General features: G+C 32.6%; 1 protein-coding gene across 1 annotated transcript in view; it reads left to right on the forward strand.

Annotated features, from left to right (window-relative positions):
• Positions 1 to 4600, forward strand: part of LOC145239988 (uncharacterized) — a 104008-nt gene extending 99408 nt beyond the window's left edge. Inside the window, exon 20 of the mRNA XM_080103571.1 lies at positions 4220 to 4600. Coding sequence (XP_079959697.1) covers positions 4220 to 4358 — 139 coding nt within the window. The 3' untranslated portion in view covers positions 4359 to 4600. The remainder of the gene's footprint in view (positions 1 to 4219) is intronic.
• The last annotated feature ends 12318 nt before the right edge of the window (positions 4601 to 16918 follow it).

Here is a 16918-nt window from a genome sequence, read left to right on the forward strand (position 1 = left end):
CTAAAGAAATGGCAGAAACACTAGAGGATGACTTCCAATCTGTAGTGGAATGGGGACAAAAATGGATGGTCACGTTCAATGCCGCCAAGACTAAACTAGTTTCCTTCAATAATTACAAGAAACCTTCTCTACCACCTATAGCAATGACCAACGACTCTTTATCTGAGAGTACATCTTTCAAACTCCTTGGCCTAACGTTCACAGGAAACATGAGTTGGAACAATTACATTGAAAGCATCACCAGGGCCGCTGCAAGGAAGGTGGGCTCTCTCTATCGTGCTAGAAAACTACTAACACCCAAAAGTATCTTGTACCTCTATAAGGCCACCATTCACTCATATATGGAGTATTGCTGTCATATTTGGGCTGGTGCATCTGCTACTAGTCTCTCGCTCCTTGACAAGGTTCAAAAGTGAGTCGCAAATTAGATAGGCCCTGAACTGGCATCTAAACTTCAGCCTCTGTCCCATCGACGAAATGTTGCATCCCTCTGCCTGTTCTACAAGTATTTTAATGGTGAATGCTCTGACGAACTGCAAGCACTTGTGCCCCCACGACGTGAACACCCTCGACAAACCCGACAGGCTGCTAAATCCCACTCCCATACTGTAGAGATCCCTTTCTACTCCAGTAGTTTCTTCCCCAGAACTGCTAGACTCTGGAATTCCATTCCAGGTCCCTGCATCCCCAACTGTACTGACGTGCAGAAGTTCAAGTGCAACGTGAATCGACATCTTGCTGCCCAAATCCCTACGTAGCACCCCAGTAGTTGTTGCCCCTGATAGTAGCCCCCTACACCAAAGTGGCAATGTGCCTTGTTTGGGGTGAAAATGTAATAAAAAAAAAATTTTTTTTTAAAACCCCTAGGTTGTTAAAAAAGAATAACACAGGTTATCGTGTCAAACACGGATATCAAATCGAACAGTGTATTCTTCGTAATAACCCGGGTGACGAGAGTACTTCCTCTGACTCGGTCACTTGTGTCTTCCTCCTTCTCTCTGAGTTGGTAGACGTATTTATTAAGTATTACCAAATTCATTCATAGGTAGGTATGTTTCCCCAAACACCTCACTCACAAGCCTTTTACTATGTAAAAGGGTTTCTTATTTCCCTTTACTATCTTCCCTTTTTGGAATTAATTAGTAAGAGTTCAATAAATTTCCTCTTACTCCCTAACCTTCATTGTCTGGGCAGGATGTTGAGAGGGATCAAAGCCAAATGTCTCGTAGATGATCTCGATCGGTTCTTCCACGTCATCCTGCGTGTTGACAGGAACCATATTATGCCAATTATTTTAATTGGTTAATATGTCTCTTCTGCATATGTCATTGTTCTTGGATTATGTACGACATGTAGCTGATCTTCCTAATGACGATATATTCTTTAGGAAATATTTTTAAAGAATTTTCTGACATGGGAGAAATCATTTTAGTGGCATTTTCTTGCATATTAATCATGAGAATTTGGTAAAGCAATTGATTACTTTGCATCGTCAGACTCAGAAACAAGTAATTTAGGGTCAATTAATCAACATAGGACCCCGTTTGTAATAATCCATCATACAATCATCATTCCACTAGTGCCGTCAACCTAATAAACTGTCTGTTTTGAAGAGATGCTGGGTAAAACGGCCCAATGGGTCTTCTATATTGTGGAAAAATTGTCTCATACTTAATTTGCTGAATGACGTTGGCTGTAGGTAGATAATGTCCACAGAGTGAAAAAACTGAGTTGTGAACGGTATATGCTGCAGTATAACTGAACTGTTTGTGTCTGGTAAAAAACTGCCCATAGTCACATGACCACTTATGACTGGGTTGGTTGGAGAAGATGTCACCACTTTTAAGGCTAGCGATAGAGTACCCCATCTGTTGCTGATTTCTTGGTCAGGCGCTGTTTTCGGTAGCAAAGAACTAGTTTTGATCAGTACAGAACAGTAACGGTTTATTTTTGCCTCCTGTTTAATCCTTCATGGCTTGGAATAGAGGAATTTTTCCTAGAATTTGTCTTTAACGTCTTGGGCATTAGTTGTTGTATTTTTCACCTTTTGGCAAAAATTATTGATTGGCTGATTTTACAAAATAACATTTTTTTTATTTTTTTTTTAAATTGGCACTTATAAAATACAGAGAAGTATTCAAGCTTTTAAGTATGTTCTGGCATTTTTATAGAATCATTCCCCTTACATCGTATGACATAACATCTCACTAGTTCTGCGGTTTTCCATGTTAAAATCGTTCTCAAGATACTCGAGAAACTAGTAAAACCAATGAATCAGAGACAGGAGTACTTCTACAAAATAATCTTTCATAGAACGTACTGATCTTCAGTTTTTTTGCAAATTCGGTTTAATGAGTATAAATTTTTTTTTTAAATGCGACTTTTACAAAGTTTTAAACAATTACTATTTTTGTTTCAAAATTGGTGGGGGGGGGGAGATGAAAAAAAATCCTTCTCCCTGAGATTTTTTCCACTGTAAAAAAATATTTTTTATTCTATTTTTATTTTTTTAGTTTAGTAACTTATTTTTGTGTGGTTGGTCGATGCAGAAAAAAAAAAGTCTTACAATTTTTTAGTATTTTCGAGTTACTGATTTGTAGATTTGCATTATTTTTTTTTTCTAATAATCCGATGTCTGAAACCATGTTTTACTCTTTTCAATTCCGTTTTGCAATGCTGTGTGAAACCCTGAGTTTTTTGTTTTGTTCATTAGTTGTTATTTTAAATTCAGATTTCCGTTGTGAGTTCTCAAATCATTGATACCCCAGTGGCTATTTGAACACTGGGGTATTTTAAATTCAGATTTCCGTTGTGAGTTCTTGAATTATCGTTGGTTAGTTGTTATTTCCATAAGTTAGTAAAAAGAATAACACAGATGAAGATCTCAAGTCGAACAGTATTCTTAGTTAAAAGTCGTACATTAATAATCTGGGTGATGAGAGAACTTTCTCTTGCCGTCATCTAACTCATTTGTAGCTTCCTAGTATTTACTTTTTTCACACACTGAAAAGATGTGACACGACAGGAAGGTGGAATAAATGAGCCAGCTCGTCTAAAGGAGGAGCACTCTAATCCTACAAAGGATTAGAGTCTGAGTAGTCCTGTCGGCATCTCCTAGTGAGGGTGCCTTAGACAACAAACAAACTTGCTTCCCTATTGGGGAACCTCTACAATGAAGATGTGGAATTTTGTTGCTTGTTGGACTAGTTCGGGGGGGGGGGATTTATGTCAAAGGGGCACCAGTGCTTAGAGTTCGTCGCAGCACATTCCATTAAGGTAATTATAAAACAAACACAGGGATGCAACATTGCGGCGTGGGGCAAGGGTTATCAACCCCTAATATCGGGCAGCTACTTTCATTGAAAACAAAATGGTTTTGACAAGAAAAAAAAGAAAGAAAGAAAAGAAAAACATATTCCATGAGTAGGGTGTCTCTGCCGAAAGTTAACAACTTAAAATAATTATTTTTATATAAAAAAAAATACAACTGATCACATATAGAAAGAAAAAAGGAATGAGGTCAAGATAATTGACAGGGATGCAAGGTGGGGGGTCAAGTGACTTAAGAAGGCAGCACAAATGAAAAATTACTAAGCAAACCAAGCTTAGAGATTAATAGCATTTGGGAGCCTCTAATTATACCTATTTACTATGCCTCCCCACGGGACAGAGTTAGACACCAGGGTCGTTTTTTAACGTGGAGAAAAGGTACAAAAATAAAAATTGTCTCAGTCGTGAAGGATTTCTCCTCCACCGAAAGAGAACAAGAAATGAAAGTGCAGCATCTGAAGAACAGATACTACACTTTGATCTTGACCAAAAAGGCCAATCTAATTGTAGAAAAAAAAAAAACATTGTATACCCTTAAAATTTAACTGATGAAAGGGAGATAATCCCATGTCGATCTTTATTAGAGTTACCTCTCGTTTGTCAATTTTTTCACAAATACGTAACTAACCATAAAATAGAGAGTGACTCAAGAAATATGAAAATATCTATAGAAGCAGTAAATTTTCTCTTTTCTTTTCCAAACAACAATCAACATGCCTGGGACCGAAACGTTGCACAAATAACACTCAAGATGAGAACAATAGTCTGATCAATACAAGTAATAATAATAAAAAAAATAACACATTGTTATTTGGTTTCTAAATTCATAATTAAAAAAAAAAAAAAATTTTTTTAAGAAGCTTATATTTTTCTATCTTTTCTTCCACAGATATAAAAAAGGAAACTGTCTTTTGCAACAACCGTCCTGTTACTTTTTCCAGAAATTCCCCAAACTTTTCTGTGCAGTATACAACCGCATCAAGATATCCAGCTTACGACACATTATTCCATATCGGACATATTATTGAAAAAAAAAAAAAAAAAAAAAGAAATAGAAAACACGGAACTTCTATTTATTCGGCTTCCTTCAACATCGTCCATTAGACGATATGTTATCGAAGCTTCGTCGTATACCATTTTGGTGTCGCTTTCAATGTAAAGAAATAAAACTGTCTTCACAGAAAATTAGTTCAGATGTCATTATGATTAGAAATGAAGAAAGAAAAATACTGTGGGTGGGGGGTGTAAGGGAAAAGAAAAAGAAAGAAAAGGAAAGAAAAAAGAAAGTGAGAGAAGAGAGAACGGTGTAGGAGAGAAAAAAATAGACAAAGAAAAAGAGAAAGAAGAAATGAAAGGAAAATAATGTACGTCCTCAAATAGCTTATGCATCCTATACTTTATATGGACTACAAGGTTTTAAATTTGACATGATTTTTAAAAAAATAGGAATTTAATAGAATTTATGTTTGGATGCAATTGATGCATAGTAACATTTTATTATGATGTTACCCTTAAAAACTAATCTAGATAATCATTTTTTATTTATTTATGAAAATATTTTTAATCAGAGAACAAAAATAAAACTAAGGTGGCCTCCAAAGCTTGCATGAAAAGCCTAAATATCCTTTTTTTAATCTTGGTTTCTTTAGCCTTTTCATGCAAGCTTTTTAATTTTTCAATTTATAACAAAATTTATGACTACCAATAAACATGTTACTAAAAACGTTTTCTCTGATAGAACGAGTCATTTATTGAAAATCCATGGATTAAGGGGAAAAAAAACTTTAAATTTTTGTATTCCTTGTTGAATAATAAATTCGTCGTAAATTTTTTATATTTACCAAATTTAATTCTAAATTTTCACTTATAATATTGCTCTATCTTCTTGGGCTTCTTTATTTGATTGGAACTGTCTGTATATAATCCACCAATATTTTTATAGCTCTTAGAATCTTCATGAAACTTATATTCAATGAGTTGTATACAAGAATGGGAAATATAGTATGCGTTTTGCACTTTCATAGTTTTAAAATAAACACAAACATATCATGTAATAACCGATTTATTACATTTAATAAGCAAAAATTTAAATTTAAATTACAAATCATTTATCGGATTTTTCCAAGTACTTTATCCACTACATCACATGTCCTTGTGGAAACATAAGGAAAAATAAATGCGAGGCGGAAAAGAAAAGGGATCACTGGAAGCATCAATAATTGCCTATGTCAACATGACATGAATGTAAGAAGACTGCATCTGGCCAAATAATGACTGCTTATTTCACGCTTATACTGCATGAATGCTATCAATCATTGGTGGCAAAATTACTCATCTACATTAGCCAGCAACTTGGATTAAAAGACTCTCCAAACAATTTGTTTACAAACAACCTTTTCTGAGTTTGTTCTGGCCTTGCCAGTTTGGGTAAACCACTGTCACTCTTCTATTGCAGACAGCTCACAAGGTTGAGATTGTAAAGGGGCCTCACTGTTTTTTTTATAATAAAACTTTGGCCTTATATATTTTATTTTTTTGGAATATTTTGAGATGAGGCTTCATCATTTGTGTATTTATTTATTTTTTTTTTGTGGACCGTTATCCTCATCTTCATAGTTGTTGTTTCCCCACATTTCAGTCAACTCATCCTTTGATCTTCTTCAGGTGGTTAATTGCAACGGGATAGGAATGCTGAGTTTTGTAACTGTATCCCCAGTAATTATTGCCTTCCGTTGTTGTTGTTGTTGTCTCACCACGTTTTGGCCAACTAATCTTCTGGCCTGCTTTGGGTGGGATTGAGACAAAGCTCACCTAAAACCATAGAGACTCAACGCCTCTATCCACTGTGCCACCGGCCCTGAGGAAGGCCAGAAGATGAGTTGGCTGAAACAACAACAACTAAAAGGTGAGGATAACAGTTTGTAAAAAATGAATAAACAAAAGTTTGGCCATTTTGCCAAACACCTTATGACAGAATTGTGACACAAAGAAAACTCCAAAGTTGAAAACAATTTATTGAAACAAAATATACAAAAATACTGGGTTTTGGGGAAAAAAGGGTGACTATGTCCATGGAAAATGCAATTACAGGTGTATATGAAAAGAAATCCAGGTCTCCATAAGTACTCTTTCTTAAAAATGAACATTTTAAAAAGTGAGAAAAAGGCGTCTTGGAGATTGTCTCATGAAATGGCAAGAGTTTTAATTAATGAAATGAATTTTACAGGCACAGAAAGGAGTGCAGAGGTGGAGATGGTAGTGGAACCCAGAAGGCAACCAAACAGATAAATAGCAAGCATGCCAATTGGTTGAATGTTGGCAATGCATTCTGGGATGTGTATGGTTTGTGCTCAGTTGTTTTTTTTTTCCTTTGTTTGCTTATACAAATTTGGGTTGGTTGATACATACCAGAATTTTAATATATATATATATATATATATATATATATATATATATATATATACATAGTTTTAAAGGTTAAAAAACTTTCAAGACACACACACAGACATGTGTATATGCATGCATACATATATATATATATATATATATATATATATATATATATATATATATATACTTATATTTATATATAAATGTATGCATATATGTGTGTGTGTGTGTGTAAATAAGTAATATATATGAAAAAGAATTGAATAGATAACCGAACAGCTTTGATTAGGCACAATTTACAAATACAGGTAAGTTATGAATCTATAATATAAAAATGGTGTCTCAGTTTTTCTGTATATCTGAGGGGTTTTTTTTGCCCAGGTATGCAATTGAGAGTAAAGCCCTATACCAAGATTAATTTTGTATGATTTTTTTTATATAATAATACTCTGTAATCCACTTTCATATTGGGCATCCATAAACACAAAATGTGCTATTAATTTCATTTTACTAGGAAATTATAAAGATGAAACAAAATAAGAATAAAAATGGTAATATCGGGTTCAGGACAAAAGTAATTTTTTGTTTGAAAAATCCAAACGTCAGTAATCGTTTTGCATTCCTAAAACTGTCACATCCTTTATCTTGTATCTGTGTTTATAATTAATTGCCATTTATTAAGTGCATCATTTTCATCGGTTAGTAACCAAACAGAAATGCTCATATGGATCTGTGGCATAATGGATAAAGTGCTAAGTAATATATTCAGTTCTAAGTGACATTTTTAAAATTTCTGAAGCAAACATTTACATTAAAAAGTCAGTTGTTGTTCATCCCCTATTTGAACACCAAGAAGTGCTGCAGTGATTACCATCTCACAAAAGCTTTGCCACTGTCACAAACCTGGGACAAACAACACCATCATTCTTCTGCTTGCATTGGTGGAATGAATTAGTCATAGACAACAACAAGGCCCTTCCGGCACCAAAAGGAGACCTTCCAGCAGGACCTGAACTCTCCCGGGAAAAGATGGTAACACTCAACCGGGCGAAGGTTGCTAAAACACAAAACCTGCACAAGTGGGATTATGTACAGAACACTCAGTGTCCCTGTGGCGCCGACGTGCAGACTATTGCACAAATCCTCACAGACTGTCCCCTAAGCGAGGCATGCTCCGATGTGGACCTGAAGGATGCCTCTGACACTACCCGACGATGGATCTTGAGATCGAGTGAAATGCAATGATGATTTAGCTCTTATGTACTATCAGGGCTACCAGGCATTGTCCAGGGCAAAAGTGTAACATAATTTCAACCCTCTCGTTCCCCACTCTCCATCACTGTTTATCCTATGTTTCTTCTTTGCCCAGCCTGTTTCTTTCACTGAACACACACACACATTTTGAGTGTCAGTGAAATAACTCTTTAAAAAAAACAAAAACAAAAAAAAAACAGAGTTACTTCCCTTTCCATGATAACATTGAAAGATGTGTGTTGATGTTGATAGCATAAAATGATATAAATAGTAATTTGATCCCAAAATATTATACACATATCCAGGGTTACGCAGATTAAAAATAATACCAACTTGGGTGTTTGTTGTGTATTTTTCAACATTTAGCTGGACATAGAAACATTTGACCTTTATATATTGGATTTGCATATTACAACAGTGTTATAATAATATTGGTGCATTTTGAACATACAGTTTAAATAGTGTAGAATATATATATATATTGTAAAACGCTGTGAGTTTAAAATCTTGTTTATTGCAATATTTGATGATTATAAAATAAATAATGAGAGAATAAGAATGACAAAAAGATTTGTGAAAAATTAATAGTCAGAGTTTTGAGAACTTTTCAATATAAAACAAAAACACATCCAGTTTATACTGTCAAAAAGATATATATATATATGTAAAAAAGATTCCTGTAATATGAGATTTCCAACAAAAAAAAAAAAAAAAAAAAAAAAAAATGGTACACACATTTCTTTTAAGTGTGTTAAGAGTTTACAAAAATATACACATTCGATTTTGTTTCAAGTATAAAAGTCTAAGTCGTTAATATATTTTGAACTAAAAATATTGGCTCAATTACAGTTTAGCAATTCCGTCATAGATAGGCTTGTATAAAAATGGATTCAACGTGGCGCCATATTTTACTTGATGTGAACGTTCAGTGTTGTCATACGTTTAACAATTGAAGAATCCAAAATCAAACAAAAGTACAGTTCATGTGACTAATCAGTTAAAAATTTTACGTTCAACCTGTGTATATTTTTAGCTTACTGAAACTTTTTAAATTTTTTATTTCAAAAGGCTTTACACTATACCAGAGACTTTGACTTGATGTGGTCGCACCATTCTGAATTCATTTATTTACAAGCTTCCAAGAAAACGATACAAAATCTGAAGAAAAAAAAAAACAATTAAAAGAAAGTGTCATAACTGAAAAAGTTATACAAGTCGAGAGATTAAATTTTCTTTTGTTTGGTAAAATTATTTGCCGTTATTTAAAAAAAATTTTTTTACACTTTTTTCTTGTTAATTTTACTGTACAATCACTGGAGTTTTCTCTCTCTTTCTGCCCCCTCCCCACAGCCATTTGACTTCAGGCTACTAGACAACCAACTATAATTGATATGAATAAATTAGTCATTTCCTAAAAGATCCTGTATTGAATTAATTAATTGAATAATTATAATGAATGGGAGACGCATGTTACAGCCTTTGTTTCAGTTACCGAAATAACTCGGTCCTGGGAGGATAACAACATACACACACTATACTGACGGCAGCGAGAATAGAAAGTATGATTCTGAGTTGATTAAAGACTTGAATTGTTAAATGACACTTTATAAATAAACACGGTTACATATTGATCAACTCGAAAATGACAACCCTCTCTATGGGCCTATGTAACAAAAAAGCTAACAATTGTTATTAAAAACGTGATCGCCCTTCCCTTACTCCCTCAAAAAAAGTGTTTCAACAGATTTTTTTGTTTTAATTTTTTTTTAATTCCATTTCCACATCAAACAAGACACAATGCCACTTTGATGTAGGGGGACATAAGTTGCAGGGATACTATGTAGGGAGTTGAACAGCAAACTGTAACTCAACCGAAATATCTAACACAAAAAGAATTGTTCTTGCTGTATAGGAGAGGATAGGCTTAAAGGGTCTGTGCAGAAAAGACACTACCCATTTTTTTTTTTTTTTCTTTTTACAAGTGCTGCACAATTGTTGATAAAATTACAAATAATATATATATATATATGTGTGTGTAAAAAAAACAAAAAACAATCCATTATTTTCAACATGTATAAAATATTTAACAGATCACAGGTTAGGAGAAAAGTTTGGGAGAAAACAAACTGATTTTTGTTGTTTTAAGATTAAATAGTCGTAAAAATTTAAGAAAAAAAAAAATCTTTTCATTAAATAGTTTTTTCTTTTTTCATTACATTCAATTCAGAAGATTTCGACCATAGGAAATTTTTTTTTCTTGAAACCAACTTTAAAAAGGCAGGTTTATGTGGAGTGAACATTCACCTAGATATTTTCATCACTACACTGAACTGAAGGATATGAAAGTAAATATTTGGCACTATAACCGCTCGGATTCTCATGCTAAATTCAATTGTGACCCTCTGATGGTGGTGACCTCTGTGACAGTTGACAACTAGCATCAAGTCATCATTAAAATCTAGAGATTGGACAGCAATTGATAACTTCAACTTTCACATCTGTAGGAATACTAGAGAAATTTTTATAGTAAGTCTGTTCTTGGCAGCATCTCTAGCAGTTCAACTAAAGAAGCTGAGACTTCATAAGCCCACGATTCCTATTGAAAAAATCACCTGAAAATGTTCAACTTTGATTTACAATAAAATGCAATGTAGAATCATTTTTGTGTCATGAGCTTTTTATTCTAGCCATATTTGGGGCTAACAGTACAAAAAATGTAAACATGAAGTTTCCCCGACATAATAATTTTATTTTAAATCTGAGAAGTAATATGCAGTAACTCCAAAAGATTGTATTTTTTTAAAAAGATTATGACATGCTGAATGTATTGAAGTTAAAATCAATTTAGTATTACGTGTGAAATAGAAAAAAAACTGGGAATTAGTAAATTAGAAAAAATGCACACATATTTCCAATATCGTTGGTTGTTTTGCTAGGTGATATTAGTCAAAACTAATCAGCCATGTTGGAAATATGCCAGTATGTTTTTTTAATTTAATGGTTTAAAAAGCGTTTTTTTTTTTAAATTTCATATGTAATACTGTATAGGTTTTAATGCTATGAAAAATACAGTTTTTTAAGCTACTGCATATTGCCTTTTGAATAAAATTATTATGTCTGGAAACTTCACATTTATCACAAATAGTAAGCACATTTGAAAAAAAAAAAAAGTTTTGACAAGATCAGAATCTATTTTTGGTAATTTGCAACCAAACGTTTTTTTTTACCTATTAGTTTTTCCTCTAGAAGGGATCAGAGTTATCTTCCTTTAAAAGAAATTACTTCATACCTCAAAGTTATAAATCTTAGGCTTAGCTCACCTAAATCTTGTGAACACAAGGTTTCATGGTAGTTATTTACATGCTGCCCACCTCAGCATGATGTGCCAGTTAGCATCCTAAAGGAGGGGCACTCTGACCTAGCAAAAATTGCTTGGGCATCCTCACCAGCATTCCTTTGTAGGAGTGCCTCAGGTAACAAATAAAATTGTTCCACCCAAAAGCGGGGGGGGGGTAAAGCATGGGAGAGTGGACCTCTTAGGTAATACCCAGGTGGTGTACCTCAGTCTGATAAGAACTTTCATGGCTCTTTGCTGACTTATCAGGAACACATAAACATGTATAAACTATTTAACAGATCACAGGTTAGGAGAAAAGTTTGGGAGAAAACAAACTTATTTTTGTTGTTACAAAAGCTGATTAGTCAATGTGCAACCAAATCACCTAGCAGGGACATTTCTCCAAGAGAGAAAATATGTAATTTTTATGACTGCTACACGCATGCAACTACCCGGTTCCTTTTTCTTACATACACGAAATACATAGCACAGATAGTTATACACACAAACGCCTTACAAACATTTTTATTCATAATCTGTGGACATTCTTATTGCAATTAAAGAAAGAACTTTGTAAAACTATATTTTATTACTCTATAAATAAATGAAACTTATTAAATTTGTGAAGTATGTTTTTCTCTTTTTTACCAAACCTTTTCACTATGATTTAAACTTGCATTTTCTTATAAATCAAATGGATACTTTTTTAAAACGGATATTTAAAAAAAATGAAGTTTTATATTTTCTTGGTCAATTAATAAAAAATTGATTCTTGTCCAGAATTTCCCCCTAAAAAGCAAAAATAAAGAAAAAATCTGTATGATGTATGTACTTGTGACAAAACAAAAATATATTCCAAATATTACATAAATTGATCAAGTAGTTTTATTTTTATAAAAGAAATCATAGGCATTATAATATAAATATTGTTGAATTAATGTACAGTTAACTGCCTTTGTTTATTGTTTTCAAAATGGTAAGCAATACAGCCGTACTTTGGTTACTCATAAAATTTGATTTTCTTATTTAAAAATAATTTATATGATTTTTGGAATATGATATTTTCGTTTAGTCATGAGCATGTACATCATACAGAGTTTACTTTATTTTATTTTTTTAATAAAAGGGAAATTCTGGACAAGAACCAAAATTTTTCCAAATTAAATGAGGTGGAGGGGGGGGGGGGAATAAAAAAAATAAATTTTGCAATTTATTTATTTATTTATTTATTTTTTTTTTTAAAGATTTTCACAAGTCAGAACCAGACAAGGCTAGAAGTGTAAACAGTCAATTCTTTATTTTATTAAAAAAAAAAAATGTCTCATTTATTTCGACAAAAAAAAAAAAAAAAAAAAAAAAAAAAAAAAAAAAATTGCAGTGAAATTTGTCGGCAGAGTTTTTGATGTTTGCATCAAATCTGGATCAACAAAAATGAATGCTGAAAATTCCTGCATTTTCGTGTACAAAGTTGAAACAGTTTTTTTTTTTATTATTCTTTTCTTTTCAGTGTGTCCAATCATCTTATGCTTCAGTTTGAAAATAGCATTTTAATTGCTAGACGCATAGTTTGAATGGACGCATCTTTAATTTTCAATACGTCCAATTGAAATAAGGCAAGATTGAAAGAAAAAAAAAGAAAAAAACATTGATATTCTGAATATTGTAGAATAACTGGATTATCTCCCCTATTACGTCTGTCACGTGTAAGTTTCAAATAGCATTTTCATTGAATTGGACACATCTTAAGAATATTGGTTATTTATTTTTTTTTATATGAAGAAAATCAGTTTCTTTGTGATGAAATATTTGAGCCAGAAAAATGGCAAATGTTACGATTGGTAATATAAAAGGGTTTAAAGGAAATATAGTTGGGGAATTAGTCTGAATCAATTTATGTTCATTTACTTACTCATGTGCGATGTATCTGTGTTCAAAAAGTAATTTAATAGAAAAATACAAGCATCTACAGTTAGTGTTAATATTGTCCTTTAGTCATTCGTCAGCCAGGTGTTCTTTGTTCTAAAGTATGGTGATGATGATGATGTAGATGACTAAATTCAAAAAGTTAATATAAATGGTAACTGTAGCAGCTGTGATTAGACAACCACAATGCAATGCCTCCGTTCAGTCAACCACACCACTCCTGAGTTGGCACTGCTGTTGTCCAGTGGCAAGGAGAGGCTCAAGACTGACTGGAAACAATGCTGAGATAAGTGGATCAGAAAGTTTTTTTTTATAAATCAAATGCATACTTTTTAAAATCGATATTTATAACAGTTAAGTTTTATATTTTCTTGATCAATTAATAAAAAGGGATTCTTGTCCAGAAAAGTAAATGGTCACCCATTTTAGGACTGATCACAACAGCAACAGTAACGGCAGCTCACAATTTATGAATTTGAATCTGGGTTTCGTTGATAAGCCCAGCACTGATTGGTGCAAGCATTCAACTTCCTTTCTGGTTTGTCCAATCAGAGGCCATCTCTCATGCAAACTGAACACGTGATAAGTTGATAAAATGAGTTAACACAGTCTACTTTCCCTTTCCCAGCACTTCTTCCAACCCCAATTTTTTTCTCTGAGGTGCAACAAAAAGCAACATGAACTCAACATGGCTACTATACTACTATAGCCGCATGCATGTGTACCAATTTTAACACACACATTTATTATCCTGACTTTAACACCGGTGTATGGTATGCATTCTTAATATATGAACACTTTTCCTTTTCTTACAAACAGGACATTCATTCTTTCTTCATAAAAGAACAATTATTCCAGTACTAACAGTCTCCCTTTTCCATTCCTCTTTTATTTTTACAAAGATGATTAAATAAATTAAATTTCTGAATTTCTGAGATTATTAGAATTCTTCAGACGACTGTTCTCATCTTGAGTGTTATTTTCACAATGTTTTAGTTTTAACCTCCGACCATTCATTGAATCCACAAAGGTAGCATGCTCTCGTTCCATCAGCCATGACTGGGTAAAAGTAAGTCTCAAGCAATTCACAATCATATTTTTTAAGTTTACATAATTTAACTCCCACCATCCATATGATGTAAAGAAAGGAATTATCCGTTGCCTATAACAACACCGAGCAAAAGCAATAGACAGTAACAGCAGTACATATGAAGAGGAGATGGACAGTTTAAGAGAAATGCTCTACCGAAACAACTATCCAGAGATCATGACATCAGACCAGACTAAACACTAGAAGACAACCTCAAAACTAACCACATGAAAGGCTTGTTGGAAAAAATTCAAAAGAATATTTAATCCATGTGTAATCAATCCGAAAAATCCTAATAATACAAGTAATTCAGTGAAGTTGTTTTAAATGTTAAAATGAGACTGTCTTCCAATTCAACAACTCGACATATATTTTCTGTTAAGAATCAAATTGTTTTTCACACAAATGCGTCACACGTACGTAAATGAAAATATATTGTTTTGTTTTATACTTATTTCTCAATTAGATCTTTCTTAAAATGTTTTATGTCGCCTATAGTAACACTGTTTGCCTGAAGAAAAAAAGGGTTATATATGTAGATAGTAAGACAGGACGTTTTGAAATTTTAGAATTGGTCATAAATTTATGACTGATGACAAATTCTCACTTAATCTAAAGCCTTGTTGGTCTTAAATTATATTTGTCCTGAAATAAAATTTTCATCAGATTTTAAGGTCTTAAATAAAGCTAAGTGGCTAACTACAGTCAGAGGATTCAAGCTAAGTGGCTAACTACAGTCAGAGGATTCTAGCTAAGTGGCTAACTATAGTCAGAGGATTCTAGCTAAGTGGCTAACTACAGTCAGAGGATTCAAGCTAAGTGGCTAACTACAGTCAGAGGATTCAAGCTAAGTGGCTAACTACAGTCGGAGGATTCAAGCTAAGTGGCTAACTACAAAGAGGAGGATTCCACTCCATTTCCAGGTTACTCCACTTGTCCTTGACCTTCTTATAATGCTAAGTGCTTAAGAAGAGAACATCAAGTACCATTTTTTTTTTTTTTTTTTTTTTTTAAGTATTTCATATAATTCGACTAAGGATTGAACCCTGGTTTCTAAATCTAATCTTTAATTAAAAATTTGAACAACATGTTTGAATAATCGATATAACACATATTTGTAAGTACGTTATCACTATGACAACAGCATATTCTTTTCCTTGTTTTGATTCTCAAGTATATATCCATTGATATCTTATGTTTTTATGCAGTGTGATGTGGTTCTCAGTTGATTGTGTGTGTCGAATATATACTTGAGAGTCAGAACAATGAAAAGCATATGCTGTTTTCATAGCCCTAGTTATCACCTTTCATACATATTAAAAAAAAAAAAAAAGAGATCGTCTGCTCAGTAAAATAGTGATTGGTAATTAATCTGATATTGCTAAGATATAAACAAAATTCTGATTTTACCCATTTTCACATGAATTGTTCTAAAATTAAATTATGTAATTCTGTCAACTAAACAACTTCTTTCTCATTTACATCTCCTTTAAAATGTTTTATGTTGCCTATAGTAACACTGTTTGCCTGATGAAAAAGTGGGGGAACGGGACATATTTTCTCAAATATTTTAAATAGTAAATTAAGCTAAGACATTTTTAAATTCTAGAATTTCTTATTCATTTTGTAAATGACAAAGATTTATGACTGACGAAAAATTTTCTCAGGTTATTGCTAATGAGTGATCACTGATGATGGCCTGTGTAAGAACTCTTAGTGAGCGAGTAATAATAACTGATGTGAAAATGTAAAATCTTAGTGAATAAATAATAAATCAAGGGAACTGAAACTGTAAGAAATACCATAGACTGCTTCCTCTTCTCAAATATACACAAAGTGATGGCACTGGTTTCAACTGGTATCACAAAAAATGATTGTAAAGGGTTAAGAAGGATGGAAACACAGAGTAGAGAGAGTATTGACTAAACTTTTACTGTAAGAGTGCAAAGAGTAATGAAACCTTATTTTGGAGGGGAAGAGGGTTACTAGCGCTCAAATTTGAGAGAATCAGTGGTAAATGGCTGTTATAACATAAAATGATGTACAACAATTAACGAAAGAGGCAGAGAATGCTGGAAATCTGAGGACACTTATTGTCATTCAAACTCTAGGAGCATCATTTGTTATTGCCAGTGAGCAATCACTAACAACTAATTGTGAAAACTTCTAGTGAGTGAATAATAAATAAATAATAAATGTAAAATAAGTTTTTTGTTGTTTTTGGGAGATTTCTAAAGTTTTCATTTTGAGGAGTGTAAAATTTCTTAATTTTTTCTTAATCCGTTTTACTAATAAGCATTTAAATATGTCAAATATTTAAACATGTCAGCCTTAAAAAGTTTTATATAAATGTCAATTTGAAATCTTTAAATAGGAAATTACAGTGACATCCAAAATGTATGTAAAAAAACAAAAAAAGAAAACAAAGTGAAATGAATGTAATTTTGATTTTCACCACTTGTAAAATATAACTATAATTTATCGCTAATAGTTTATTAAAAAAATAAATAGAATGAATAATTTTCATTAAAATGAGAAAATATTTTTTTTTAAAATGGAGAATTGATATCGAACTCTGCATATTATAGAATGAT

This window comes from Euprymna scolopes, chromosome 2, assembly GCF_053919585.1.
Source record: "Euprymna scolopes isolate OS-2025 chromosome 2, ASM5391958v1, whole genome shotgun sequence".
In the NCBI taxonomy this organism is placed as follows: domain Eukaryota; kingdom Metazoa; phylum Mollusca; class Cephalopoda; order Sepiida; family Sepiolidae; genus Euprymna; species Euprymna scolopes.